The 12,675-nt window shown below is 38.3% G+C and overlaps 2 protein-coding genes across 2 annotated transcripts; both read right to left on the bottom strand.

Moving 5' to 3' along the window:
- Positions 1 to 2,478: 2,478 nt before the first annotated feature.
- LOC310931899 (pancreatic progenitor cell differentiation and proliferation factor A-like) lies at positions 2,479 to 5,350 on the bottom strand. Its single transcript, XM_083895141.1, has 5 exons — positions 5,213 to 5,350; positions 3,599 to 3,688; positions 3,107 to 3,184; positions 2,913 to 3,000; positions 2,479 to 2,809 (listed from the first exon to the last, which is right to left on the bottom strand). Exons 2-5 carry the CDS (start codon positions 3,651 to 3,653, stop codon positions 2,629 to 2,631), a joined length of 402 nt encoding a protein of 133 aa, XP_083751267.1. The 5' UTR covers positions 3,654 to 3,688; positions 5,213 to 5,350; the 3' UTR covers positions 2,479 to 2,628.
- Positions 5,351 to 7,924: 2,574 nt separating this feature from the next.
- On the bottom strand, positions 7,925 to 12,675 carry LOC310932270 (tumor protein D54-like; the record flags this gene model as incomplete). Its single annotated transcript, XM_083895563.1, has 9 exons — positions 7,925 to 7,990; positions 8,077 to 8,125; positions 8,228 to 8,263; positions 9,141 to 9,167; positions 10,210 to 10,311; positions 10,874 to 10,921; positions 11,163 to 11,311; positions 11,413 to 11,537; positions 12,663 to 12,675. The coding sequence occupies 9 exons, from the start codon at positions 12,673 to 12,675 to the stop codon at positions 7,925 to 7,927; spliced, it is 615 nt and encodes a 204-aa protein (XP_083751689.1).

Below are 12,675 nucleotides of genomic sequence, written 5' to 3'. Positions count from 1 at the left end.
TATCTTTGCGACCTTTGCATGTATTTTTTGGAATTTTTATGCACGTAATTGAATTCTAGTCAACTTTGTTTCTAGACCTCATTTAAAAACAACAAGGTTGACCAAAGAGTTCTTTACAGATTTAAAGGCACAGCAACATAACGTGTATAAAAACATGACATCAATGAAAATAGAAGTAAAACAGTCGACTGTATCGCTGCCATTTTCTCTGACCTTAGACCACTGAACAATAGACATTTTATCTGAAGAAAACACAGTGGAAAACAGATGGTAGAGGTTTTAGTCTGGGTTTAAAAGTTAAAAACTGTTTTGTTTTCATTCTTTGTGCTTCAGTGAGAAGAGTCTGTTTCTTTTAGGACATGAGAACAGAACATGTGCAGTGACAACATTCATAGAAACACCATATCTGTCTTTTCAGGGAAACTCTGCAGTCACTCATTGGCTGTTTTCTTTCATTATGACACATTATATAAACAAGTGTGTGTGTGTGTGTTCTTGTACTTGCAGCATACTGAGGACCAGTGAGGGTTTTTAACCAACAAAGTGAGGTCATTTTTACAGAGTGAGGACAGTTTGGCCGGTCCTCACTTTGTTTTCATTGAAATCACTGCCTTGGTTGCTATAACATGCTATACTCACTTTTTTTTTTAAAAAAATCAAATTTTGGACGACATAGTATAGTGTGACGTTTTTGTCAAATTCTAGACCAAAAATTTTTGGTCTTTTTTTTCTTAAAATTTTTGGTCTTTTTTTTCTTCAAATTTTTGACCAATTTTTTTTTTTCAAATATTTGAACAATTTTTTTTTTTCAAATTTTAGCCCAATTTTTTTTTTCAAGTTTTAGACCAAATTTTTTTTTTTCTAATTTTAGACCGAAATTGTATTTTCAAACTTAAGACCAACATGTTTTTTTAAAATTTGTATTTCGACTTTTGGATGACATAGTATACTATGTCAAATTTTGGACCAAAAATTTTGGATCAGTTTTTTTTTTCAAATTTTGGACCAATTTTTTTTTTCAAATTTTGGACCAAATTTTTTTTTTCTAATTTTGGAGCAAAACATTTTTTACAACATTTTTTTCGACTTTTGAATGACATAGTATAGTATGATGTTTTTGTCAAATGTTGGACCAAAAATTTCTTGTCAAAGATTTTGTCAAATTTTGGACCAAAAAAAAAACATGAAGTGTCATTCATGAAGTAGATGTTAGTAATTGTGTTGATTTATAAAGTGGAAATGCTGGTCCTCACTTTGTCAGCAACCCAGTCCTCAGTATGCAGCAAGTACAAGAATGTGTGTGTGTGTGTGTGTGCGTGCGTGCGTGCGTGCGTGCGTGCGTGCGTGCGTGCGTGCGTGCGTGCGTGTGTGTGAGCCCGAGCATGTGTCGCAGTAGATCGACCTGATTCAACTCACATAAAAACATTAATTTGTTTTGTATGTTAACTGGGACATTAGATGTCTTGTTTTTATGCATATAATTGAATTTATTTGCAGGTTTCCCAGGAGCGATAGAAGCTTTGTTTTGCACAAAGATGACTGTCACAGAAATCTCTTGTGACATTTATAATTTAGCAATTGATCTACTTGATATTTATGAATATATGTACACATATAAAACAACAGTAGGGAATGCAACATGTCTTACGTCCAGTCTATTTTTGCCTGATGAGTCACATTCATGATGAGGTGAGGTGTTATGTATCTGTATTACTGTAACACCTGAATGAATCATTGCTAATCCCATAAAAGCTAAAGAGATTAGGAGCAGTTTAGTAACTGCTGCATGTGGTTCATTATGTAACATATGAACCAAGCAGCTCTTCTCTGAAACCAGATAACAGTGTTGTAAATGTGACAAAGTGCAAATACTTTGTTACCGCACAAAATCCACGTATCTGTACTTCATTTATATTTCTAAAAAACTTTTACTTTTACTCCACTACATTTCCTCTAAGTCTCTTTGTTACTACCAAATAAAATCAGAAGAAGAAGAGCTGGTATTATGGTCTGTATTCATATAGAGCTTTACCCGCCTTGAGCTGCTTTATACTATAATTTTGCCATTCACTCATTCACATGCTGGTACATGGAGTTACTGTAAATGTGTTGCTCAAGGACACAGATAGACTGAGGGAGAGCCAGGGATTAAACCCACAACCTTCCAGTTACCACTGAGCCACCATGGCTCAATCCTAACCCCTAACTTTTTTAATACTTTTACTTTAAAAAACTTCATTTCATTTTATATCAGAAAATGACTTTTGATACTTAAGTACAGTAAATGTCATGTACTTTAAGACTTTTAGTGAAGTAATATTATAAAAAAAAGTGACTTCAACTTCTACCAAAGTCATTTTCTGGTAAGATACTTGCACATTATACTCAAGTATCCCTTTAAGGTACTTTACTAAAGACTGTCAGATAATATGATATAAGCGATAATAAGACGAAAGACAATGCAAATACTGACTGCAAGCATTTTTTTTTATATTTGTGTCAATATATAAGAGGAATACATGAGAAAAAACACTTTTTTACACACTCAAGTTGTTTTTGGTCATAATGAAACATATACATACTATTTAAACTTGATTTAATAAAGTAAAAAAAAGAACAGAAAGGACTCTAGGAGGACGTAGGTGGAGAAGACGTAGGTGGTGGAGACGTAGGTGGTGGAGACGTAGGTGGTGGAGGTGACATTGGTTCCGATTTCCCGTTATCACTGGACTCACTGACTTGTCTCTGCAAAACCATTTCCCTGGCGATGCACGTCACCTGACCGTTGGCCACTGTGTAGGTTTTGTTCCTGCAGCACAGAGAGGGATTAGAAATATTATTAACACTAAAACAAAAAAGAAAAAGGAAAAAGAACGGAGACACTGGTCCACACTGGACGTCACAACACTCACTTCTGATTATCAGATCCGTTCTGCGTGCCGGGCGGATTTTTGAAGAAAAACGAAGTCCACCAGTGACCGGAGTCTTGTCTTGGAAGTCCTGAAGAAAAAGAAAAACACATTTTTTTGAATTTTTTTTCTGCATTGTGGTTGAACTTTTCCCCACATTTAAACAAAATATACTATAAAATGAACTGTGATCATACCTGGGTGATGTGGAATGACCTCTCCTATGTGCTCAGAACTACCACATGAGCTGCTGCTGGAGTTGGACCCGAGTCGCCCTGAAACAAACAAACACGCAGGAGTGTTAAAGGTGCCATATGTAAGAATGTGGCCAAAAACGGTTACTACATTCAAATTCAAAATACAGAGGTCTTTTAGGTTTTAACTGGCAACCCGTGGTTGCTCGGCATCTGAGACTCTACTGACTGCAATGATTGGTAGACGGCAGTAGGTGGCGCCACATGCCAAAACATGATTTGCAGTCTGCAAAATATTGTTTTTAATGCAAATATTTTGTCTGTACTGTTGTTGTTGGTGAGTTCAGTTTGTTATATGAACATTATTCCTGAGTCTCTGTGACATATTAGGAGGATTTTATCATTTATTACATAATGCACCTTTAAATAATGTATAATTAACATAGAATATAGAAGGAAAACAGCATAAACACAAACAGGTGGCGTCTGACTCACGTCTGTAATAATCATGCGTGGCGATGAGGGAACCGCTTGACGGTATCGCTGCCATTTTCTCCGACCTTTGACCCGCTCAGCGATGGAAATCTGAAGAAAACACAGAGGGGAAAAACACAGATTTTTTAGGACATGGGTTGAGAGAAGAACATCTGCACTGGCAGCACTTTCACAGAACAGCATATCTGACATGTCATAGAGAGACGCTGCATTCATTCCCTCATTCCTCATCGTGGCCCTCAGTGCTACATTCCCCTCAGTGCAGACCAGGCTGATAGAACTGAAGCAGCTGCTTTGGAGAATCTCGTTTCCCAGGCCTCAAATAACACGAGCGTGTGTGAAAGAGAGCGTGTCCACATGCACAGATCGAGGCCTGTGCACGAGCTGCCTGCGTGACTGCAGCAGCCAATGGCTGAAGAGTGAGTGAGTGAGTGAGTGAGTGAGTGAGTGTTCCTGCAAAGGCTTGTTTTTGCTCAAGAAGCTGCTGAAGTGCTCTACAGCGTATTCCAGATTATAATAATATAATATAATAATTCAAACTAAACAGTATGTCATTAAGATTCAGTGCAATCGTAGTGCAAGGAGAATGAAGCTGTGTTTTTTTTTCACAGCCTGGAGGCTGAAAAGCAGCTGGAGGCTGAGAGGTTTAGCACGAGGAGACGAGCAGATGGTTTTTGAGGATTTACAAAAAAAAAGAAGCCAAAATAAACAAAATGTACAGACACAAAACATATACAATGGCAAAGGTCATCAGTGTGGACGATAAAGACCTTTCTCAAGTGCATTATATCAACAACAACGTGCAATAACACACCAAGGTTATTACAGTACAGTACAAAAAATAAGGAGAACGAACTGACCTTAACTGCATTGTGTTTTTACAAAACTAACTAAAATTGTAGGGAAAATGTGCTTAGTTTTCGTCTTTTAAATTAATTTCATACTTAAGCCTTTATGGTTCTTATGAAGTGGGTTAATTTTTTCTCTGCCGGCAATTTGGAAACGTTTTATTTGAGACACAATAGTTGTATAATAATCACCTTTTTGAATCTTGTACTTTGCAAATACTCCATATTACAACTAAAACTAATAAAAATGAATCTAAAACTAAGCATTTACATATATACATACATATATATAATAATAATAATAATAATAATGCATTATATTTGAAGGTGCCTTTCAAGACACTCAAGGTCGCCGTATATATATACTGTATATATACAAGACTGTTATAAACGTGTATAACACATTTGTAAGTACTTAGTAGGAGGTGGTACTATAGTATTAAAGTAGTTTTTTTTTTTACAATGTGTACATATTTAGATTCCTTCAGATTTCACTCTTGTTTGACAAGAGGAGCAAATACAAATACCTGTGCAGGTAAACATGGTACACGTGTGTGTGTGTGTGTGTGTGTGTGTGTGTGTGTGTGTGTGTGTGTGTGTGTGTGTGTGTGTATGATAATGATAAAGTGCTGAGGTTGAGGTGACACAAGATGTTCAGGACAAGTGGAAACAAAGACACTTGCAGCTCGAACCTGCTGGACTGGATGACTGTTATCTTCAGTTAAATGTTCAGTTGTTGTTGTTGTTGTTGTTGTGAGTGACTTACCTTTTAGATGAGGCTGGTGTTTTTAAGGCGCAGGTGGTTTCAGGTATAAAAACAAGTGCTGGTTGTTCAGAGGTTCGTCTGTGGATGAAGTCTGTCTGTGGACTTCTGTCTTCCACTGACTCTGCTGCAGCCGCTGCTTCTATCACTGGCTCCTGAGTCGAGCGCGTGCAGCAGCTTATATAGTATGTTTGGGATCCGCTGCGCGTGCTCCTGTGGCGCGCGCGTGGGCGGGGAATGTGGCGTGGCGTGGCGAGCTCAGGCAGCTCGAGGACACGGAGCTAACGTGTTGTTGTGCTGCGACGTGAACGTGAAACAGACAAGAAAATCACACTGTGTTGTTGACGCCACACAAATGACTGATTTATAATATAATATATAAACGCTTTTGAGGGGCGTGGCTCACACACTTTTTGCACGCGCTCGTACGTGCAAACACGCGTTTGGAGAAGTCGGATGTTTGGTGACAGACATTTTACAGCATGTTCACCTCTCACCCATATTCTCACCCCCTCACATGTGGGGGGTGTAGTGTCAGGGAAAGGGGGTCAGGGAATCGGACCGTCAGCTTTTTCTTATTAGTGAACTGTACAAGACACTGTATTTTATCACTGTTTCGATAAGAGCTCAGTGGGAAAAGAACGCAGAAAGAACGCAGACTGTGTGTTTTTGCTGTAACTACAGTGTTTACTTTACACAGTGTGAACAACAACAACAACAGCAGCAGCAGTTGTGGCTCTTTGTCCTCGTGAAAGTTCTGTGCTGAATGTGTGACGTCACTCAGGCTACGAGAGGCAGATGTTGCATCGTTGAAAGTTTTGTTTTCGTTGAAAGTTCTGTTTGGAAACATAATCGTAGAAATATATCATATACATAAACGATCGGTTACATCGACTCCACATGTGTCCCTGGTGGTCTAGTGGTTAGGATTCGGCGCTCTCACCGCCGCGGCCCGGGTTCGATTCCCGGTCAGGGAACATATGTTTTCTTTTATTCTTCTCAAGTTTGTTCAAACCGAGTGATACATTTAACACGTTCATTATTTTTGACATTAGTACACTTTAAAGCAGGGCTCTCAAACTCAAATGACCTGAGGGCCAATGCACATGTAGCGGGGGCCGGCATAGAGAAGAAAAAGTGGGGAAAAAAAAACAACAGTTCACAATATTACATCATGATATCACACATATACTTATAATAATGCTATTTATGATGCAAAATTAATGTGTTAATATCAAAAACAGACATTTATTTTTAAATTACATAAATAATAGTGTGGACAACTGTAATTAAAATTAATACCAGGAGTCGTTTCGGTCACTGTCATTCGTGGCTTAGGCTCTAACAAGTGTATTTATATATGTAATTGAATGTTGTATGTGATACATTTAATAATGGGATAATTATGACCAAATGTCTTATTCTTAAAACATTGCTAGCAAACATATATTATATTCTATCACCTCGCCGGCAGCTGTGCCTCAGCTACACACTGTGTTCCTAATCGATTGGAGGGCCGCATGTGGCCCCCGGGCCGCCAGTTTGAGACCCCTGCTTTAAACACAGATGAACATTTGAAACAAAACCTTTCAATGGTCCTAGCACCAGCTAACGGCTAAAACACCAAAAATGGCTGCCACTGTGTGACAGTGGTGTGAGTGTGTCTATGTTCCCACATTTCTAACCCTGCCTGGTAGTTCAGGGTTCACCACTCATTCCCGCGGCCGGCGATTTGAAGGAGTGAGCTCGCTTACAAACTCTCTTGATCTCAAAACCGCTATTCCAACATGGGGTTTCTGTGGAGAATTTAAACTCACCTCCATGAGTTAGTGCAATTGAGACACAGCAAACATAAAACTTTATATAATGTTATACCTGTACAACAAGCAGCGAAATACACTCCTGACTTTGCTCCAAGACTGCGGCTGTGCTGACGCTCAATTTAAAGGTGCCATATGTAAGAATGTGGCCTAAAACAGTTACTACATTCAAATTCAAAATACCGAGGTCTTTTAGGTTTCGTTTTCTGACGTAACTGGCAACCCGTGGTTGCTCGGCAGCTGAGACTCTACCGACTGCAATGATTGGTAGACGGCGGTAGGTGGCGCCACATGCCAAAACATTATTTGCAGGCTGCAAAAGATTTTTTTGAATGCAAATATTTTGTCTATACTGTTGTTGTTGGTGAGTTCAGTTTGTTATATGAACATTATTCCTGAGTCTCTGTGACATATTATGAGGATTTTATGGCCAGTTGATTTAGATTTATTACATAATGCACCTTTAAGAAATGTGGGACCATAGGGTTTCGTTTTGACAAAAATCTTAGAAATGAGACAAATCTTAGAAATGTGGGAACATAAGTCTGACCCCACAGTGGGAAATAAAGATACTGACAAAAGGAAGAGATAAACAAACAATAACATGTCATTTATTTACGCGACTAAAATGAACAACAAACACCAACTAAAAACTATAAAAGTACAAAAACATTTGCATTTACATCATAATGTGTAAATTACACCAGTCATTCAGAATTTGCTCACATGCTCATGAAACATGCTGAAATGACACAAGTTGGAGATAAATGAGTTCACCTTACAAATGTAATAGTTTCTATTATATAATTCCCGTATTAACTGACAGTGAGAAATACCAGTGGACGTTGTTATCTTTACAAGGTATGAAACAATAATGAGTTGTAGTGTTGTGATCTCATGTGCTGTGACGTGAGGATCCTCTTTCAAACCCAGACGTGTCTCCGCCGCCCGTCACCTTATCCTGTGTGAGGCCAGTGTGACACAGAGTTAGTGATAGTGAGACGACTGTGGAACTCCGTGTGAACTTGGTCGTCAAGACAAACTCACCTTCACGTTACCAACCATCTCCTCAAAGGACTTGAAAGTAGACGAGTGTCTGCAGAGAAATGAAAAAAAAATAAAGATGAATTAACCAGATAAACGACCACATATTACAGCAGATACAGCAGAGAGACGCAGTCGTGGAGGATTTATTTACCTCATGGCCGGGACACTCATGGTGTGACTCAGAGTTCTGGGAAAGAGAGAGGAAACAACAACCGTTTAATTATTTAATTTGTTTGTTACATGTATGAAATATTTGTATTTATGTACATTAAGTGACTATTGTACAAATGTGCAAATCTACAAGTAGACGTTGTACATTTGTAAATGACTCTAGATATTCTAGATAGATAGATGGATAGAATCTAGATTGGTAGCTTGCGAGCTAACTAGCAAGATAGATAGATAGATAGATAGATAGATAGATAGATAGATAGATAGATAGATAGATAGATAGATAGATAGATAGATAGATAGTTAGTTATAGAATAAGAAATAATAATGTGCTTTTACTTTTTCCCTGTTTCTTGTAAAACAGTGCATTTGAAAATTCATGAATAACACAAAACTATTTACATTCTAGCATTAATAATATCATTTTAGTTAAAGAAAAGTAAATTAACCGTTACAGAAACACTGAAAAAATGATTTTGATAATTGCCAATGCTGGTAAATAAGGGCAACTGTGGCTATATATGTGGTAGCATGCAGACTCACTAACTGTTCAATAAAGGCTCCTTGAATAAACTTTTCCATGAAATGGCATGTAGAAAATGGTTTTGCAATGTGGACACAGGTCTTAGAATAACCTGAACAAAGTCTGCATCAGCCTCAGTTCCGTTCCTGATGAAGAAGTCAGTGGGACAAGAGTCAAACCCTCGTTTATCAGGGTCAAGCATATTTTAAAAGACCAAATTCATGACTCGACCCTTTCAGACCTCCAGGCCTCACATTACGACCCGTCCAGTCTGACCTACTTGTCCTCCAAAGACCTATTCCTGGAATCGTAGCACGCTTACTAGCAAGATAGATAGGTAGGTAGGTAGGTAGTAGATAGATCCTCTTACCGTGTTGGACTGGGCAGAGGCAGAGCTCTGAAGTGATCGTAGCATGTAGATAAAATCAGACACACACATGGATGAGAACAACAACAACAGATGTAGCAGCTGATGTGCAGATGCACTGACATGATTGGATTAAGGTTTCTACGTGATTAAGGCAACGAGGCCTTTGAACTTAAAGTGATACTGCAGGAGCACTTTGTTTTCCAAAGGCATATTTTCACATCACATTACATGAAGCAATATGGGTGGATTTTTGAGCATCATTGAAAATGATTTGTTTGTCAATTCAAAATCATATTAGGTTGATTAGGTTTTCAAACTGTGGTGGTAGCACACGAGCTTCCTCTGGTGGAACTTGGAGGAAAATTAGAAATGATCAAATTTCACTATAGCAGTGTGTGAAGTATATGTGAGGAAGAGGAGGATGATGAGAGAGCAAATTATCTCACTGGGAATAAATCTGCCTATTTTAATGTTGGTGATAATGATGTTACTTCAAGATCTTAATATTTTCTCAGGTACTTGGTATAAAAACTTTGAGAGCTACTGTGTTACGTGTTACAGAGTTGGCTGTAATTTAACGGTAGTTTTCCGTCCCCACATAGAAACACTGTGTTTGTTGCGATTCTTCATGTTGTTTTGCTGCTGTCTGTGTCTCTGTGTCTGTGAACACAATAACAACCACAGGAACTACACGTGTATCAGGTAATATGATCAGATTTCTGTTTGCGTACATTTGCATATTAACGAGGGAGCGCCGATTTCCCTGAAACAGCTTCAAGCTTATAATAAATTAAAATTGATATCTGATATGAAGTAGATGTTGGTACCAAACCTTTTTGCTTATCTATAAATTGATCAGATTCATTTGGAGAAAAGGAATATTCTTGCGCAAAGCAGAAATGTGATGCTTCTTGTGATGATCAGATTAAGGTTGCTGTGCCTTCCTACATACATTTGCATATTACTGTTTTATTTGTGGCTCTAAAGGCAACATAAAAAAGGCAAATGTATTGTTCTAGTTTTCCCTTTGAACATGAGGATGGAGGCTTTTAAGTTGATCTGATGTTACCTCATCTCTGTTAATCTCCTGGCGATAACCACGCCCATGTTGGACAGCGCAGAAGACGTGACCTGTCCTGCATGAGAGAGACCGTCCCGTGTCCTCACATACCTAAGTAAGTACAAAGAACGCGTTAAAGCCGCCAGGATCTCAGTCACAATACTGTCAACTCACACAGGTAACAAACAGTTCTCACCGAGCTCATACTGTATATACGTCAGTGGCTTCACGTTAGTCCTGTTAATTCTACTGCTGCTTGTACTTAGTCGGGCTGTAAAGCTATTAACAGGGTCCCGATCCCATTTGACCTGGAAAATCCCATCACTTGTTTTCTGAGAATAGATCCTTCTTTAGCTCATGAGCACAAGACAAAATGTCGGAAAAAACCCATGCACTAAAAAGAAAATACATGAAGTACGGCTGCAACTAGCAATTACTTTCACAAGCGATTGAAAAAATGACAACCTCAAAATTACAACCTTCTCAAAAGTCCAAAATTATTCACTTTTAATAAATTATTTGTGATATGGAAACCTGAAAATAGTCACAATTAATACACTGAAAAATCAAAAAACAATTTCTTTCATTCTCAAAACAACAAATTGAGACCTATTCATTGATTCTCACAATAGTCGACGGTTTATTAAGTGATCGATTAAAAAGCGACACTCACACATCAGAGTGACGCACATCCTCCAAAGTGGCCGAAGCTGTGAGGAACCTGAGGAAAGAGAGAGAGTATTACCACGACTTAAGAGAGGGAAGAGTGATTATTAGAGTGCTTTTCTCAGTGATGTAACCATGTCACGCTGAGACAATGTGTCCCGCAGGTTGTGCTAGTGTTAGGAGTTAAATGTCTTACTTCAGGTAGGATCGAGTGGATGATTTCTATTTAAGCGTCAGGCAGACGTCGCTGCTGCTGCAGTGTTTATGTGTGTTTACGCGGATACGAGTGCACTCACGGGGCCGAGGTCTGGACTTCATGCCAGCCTTTGGACAGGTTCTGCTTGACGTTGTTGAGAGGACTCATTCCCAGCTGCCTCCGGATGTCTGCTGCGTGGTTTTCTTTGTCCACAAGCACCTGCCGCAAGGTCTGAATTTCATCCTCCGCCTGTGTGAGCGGAGAAACACAAGGCTTTTATCAGAGGAGAGAAAATAATAATAATAATAATAACAACAAGATAAATAATTCCCAAAGAAGCGAAGAATCACCTTTGCCAGTTCAAACCGTAGACTGTCCACGTCATGATCTGTCAGTTCTGAGGGTGAATAACCGTTGGTGGATGTTTCTGGGATTCTTGATGAGAAGTTCATGGATGGTGTAGCTGCACCAAATCCTTGGAAACATGAGAGAGAAAAAAAAAAACTTTACTTAAAGCACATTTAACCAGTATGATAACCTGATGAATTGTACTCTACTCTAATATACTTCTACGACATGAAGTTCAAACCAAGCATCAGAATTAGGAGGAAAATTTAATTTAAGTAACTTAAGTTATTTTTATCAGAAACTGTTGCTCAACTAGAATCTATTTTTCACACACAAACATCTCTAAAGTTTAAAGAGAATGGTCCAAAAAACAAACAAACAACCTGACACTAGGCACAGGACAATATAAACATTTCCCACCACAATTATCCTGACCAAAATAATTGCAATAAATGCTGATAAATGATAAATGTTTTTAGATTCTTAAACTCAAACCAGTCATAATCATAATGTCACAAGGAAAGATAACAAAAATAAATCACAAGAGCTGTGTGTAAGTGAGTTAGAAAGGATTTTCAAGTCACACACGCATGAAATATTAAAGTTTATCTCCATTCACGATAATAGAAATTTCACCCCAATTCATCATTTTAAGTGGTTTTTAATCATGATGAGTGATAATATCCTCTATGGTCCCATCACTACCTGACACTATGACGGGTGCTCTGTGTGCCTAATAAAGTGGATGGTGTACAAACACAGAATTATGAATAACAATATGATAGAAACACGTATTCAATACTGCAATCTTCAATGGACACGTTCATGTATTAACACTGACCTTAAATCAGCTTCAAAACAAAAACAAATCACAATCCTTAACTGTTGTTGTTGTTGTTGTTACTGTTTTACAGACTACAATCACTAGCCTGATTGTCTTACTGATACACACAAAAACCGTGTTGTTATAGAATAACACAGAATTATATACTAGTTGTGTACACATGTGACACATGAGAACTCAAAAAGTTATTTTATAATATTTATAACAATTCTTATAGACGTGGAGCTGTCCACGGTGCTGAACGTCACGCTCTCTGCTAGGCTAACTGAAGCTAGCAGACTTCCAGCTAACTTGTTGCACGCGGAGTTAACGTTAGCTACAGCAGGTTATAGCATGTTTAAGCTAACCACAACACTAACTTTACTAACTTAACGGTTCAACACAGATAACGTGAGGTGACGGTGTTACCTTGTCTCTTCAT

Source organism: Microchirus variegatus, assembly GCF_963457635.1.
Source record: "Microchirus variegatus genome assembly, chromosome: 9".
NCBI lineage: Eukaryota > Metazoa > Chordata > Actinopteri > Pleuronectiformes > Soleidae > Microchirus > Microchirus variegatus.
Note: the sequence above shows the minus strand (reverse complement) of the source record. Positions and strands in the feature narration are given on the sequence as shown.

What these genes read in the sequence shown, in the direction of transcription:
- LOC310931899 (XM_083895141.1), bottom strand. Translation starts at nt 3,653, where the DNA reads ATGGCAGCGATACCGTCAAGCGGTTCCCTCATCGCCACGCATGATTAT. An exon ending in GGTCATTCCACATCACCCAG is followed by an intron (nt 3,001 to 3,106) that starts GTATGATCACAG and finishes CTTTTTCTTCAG; the next exon opens with GACTTCCAAGACAAGACTCC. An exon ending in AACGGATCTGATAATCAGAA is followed by an intron (nt 2,810 to 2,912) that starts GTGAGTGTTGTG and finishes TCTGTGCTGCAG; the next exon opens with GAACAAAACCTACACAGTGG.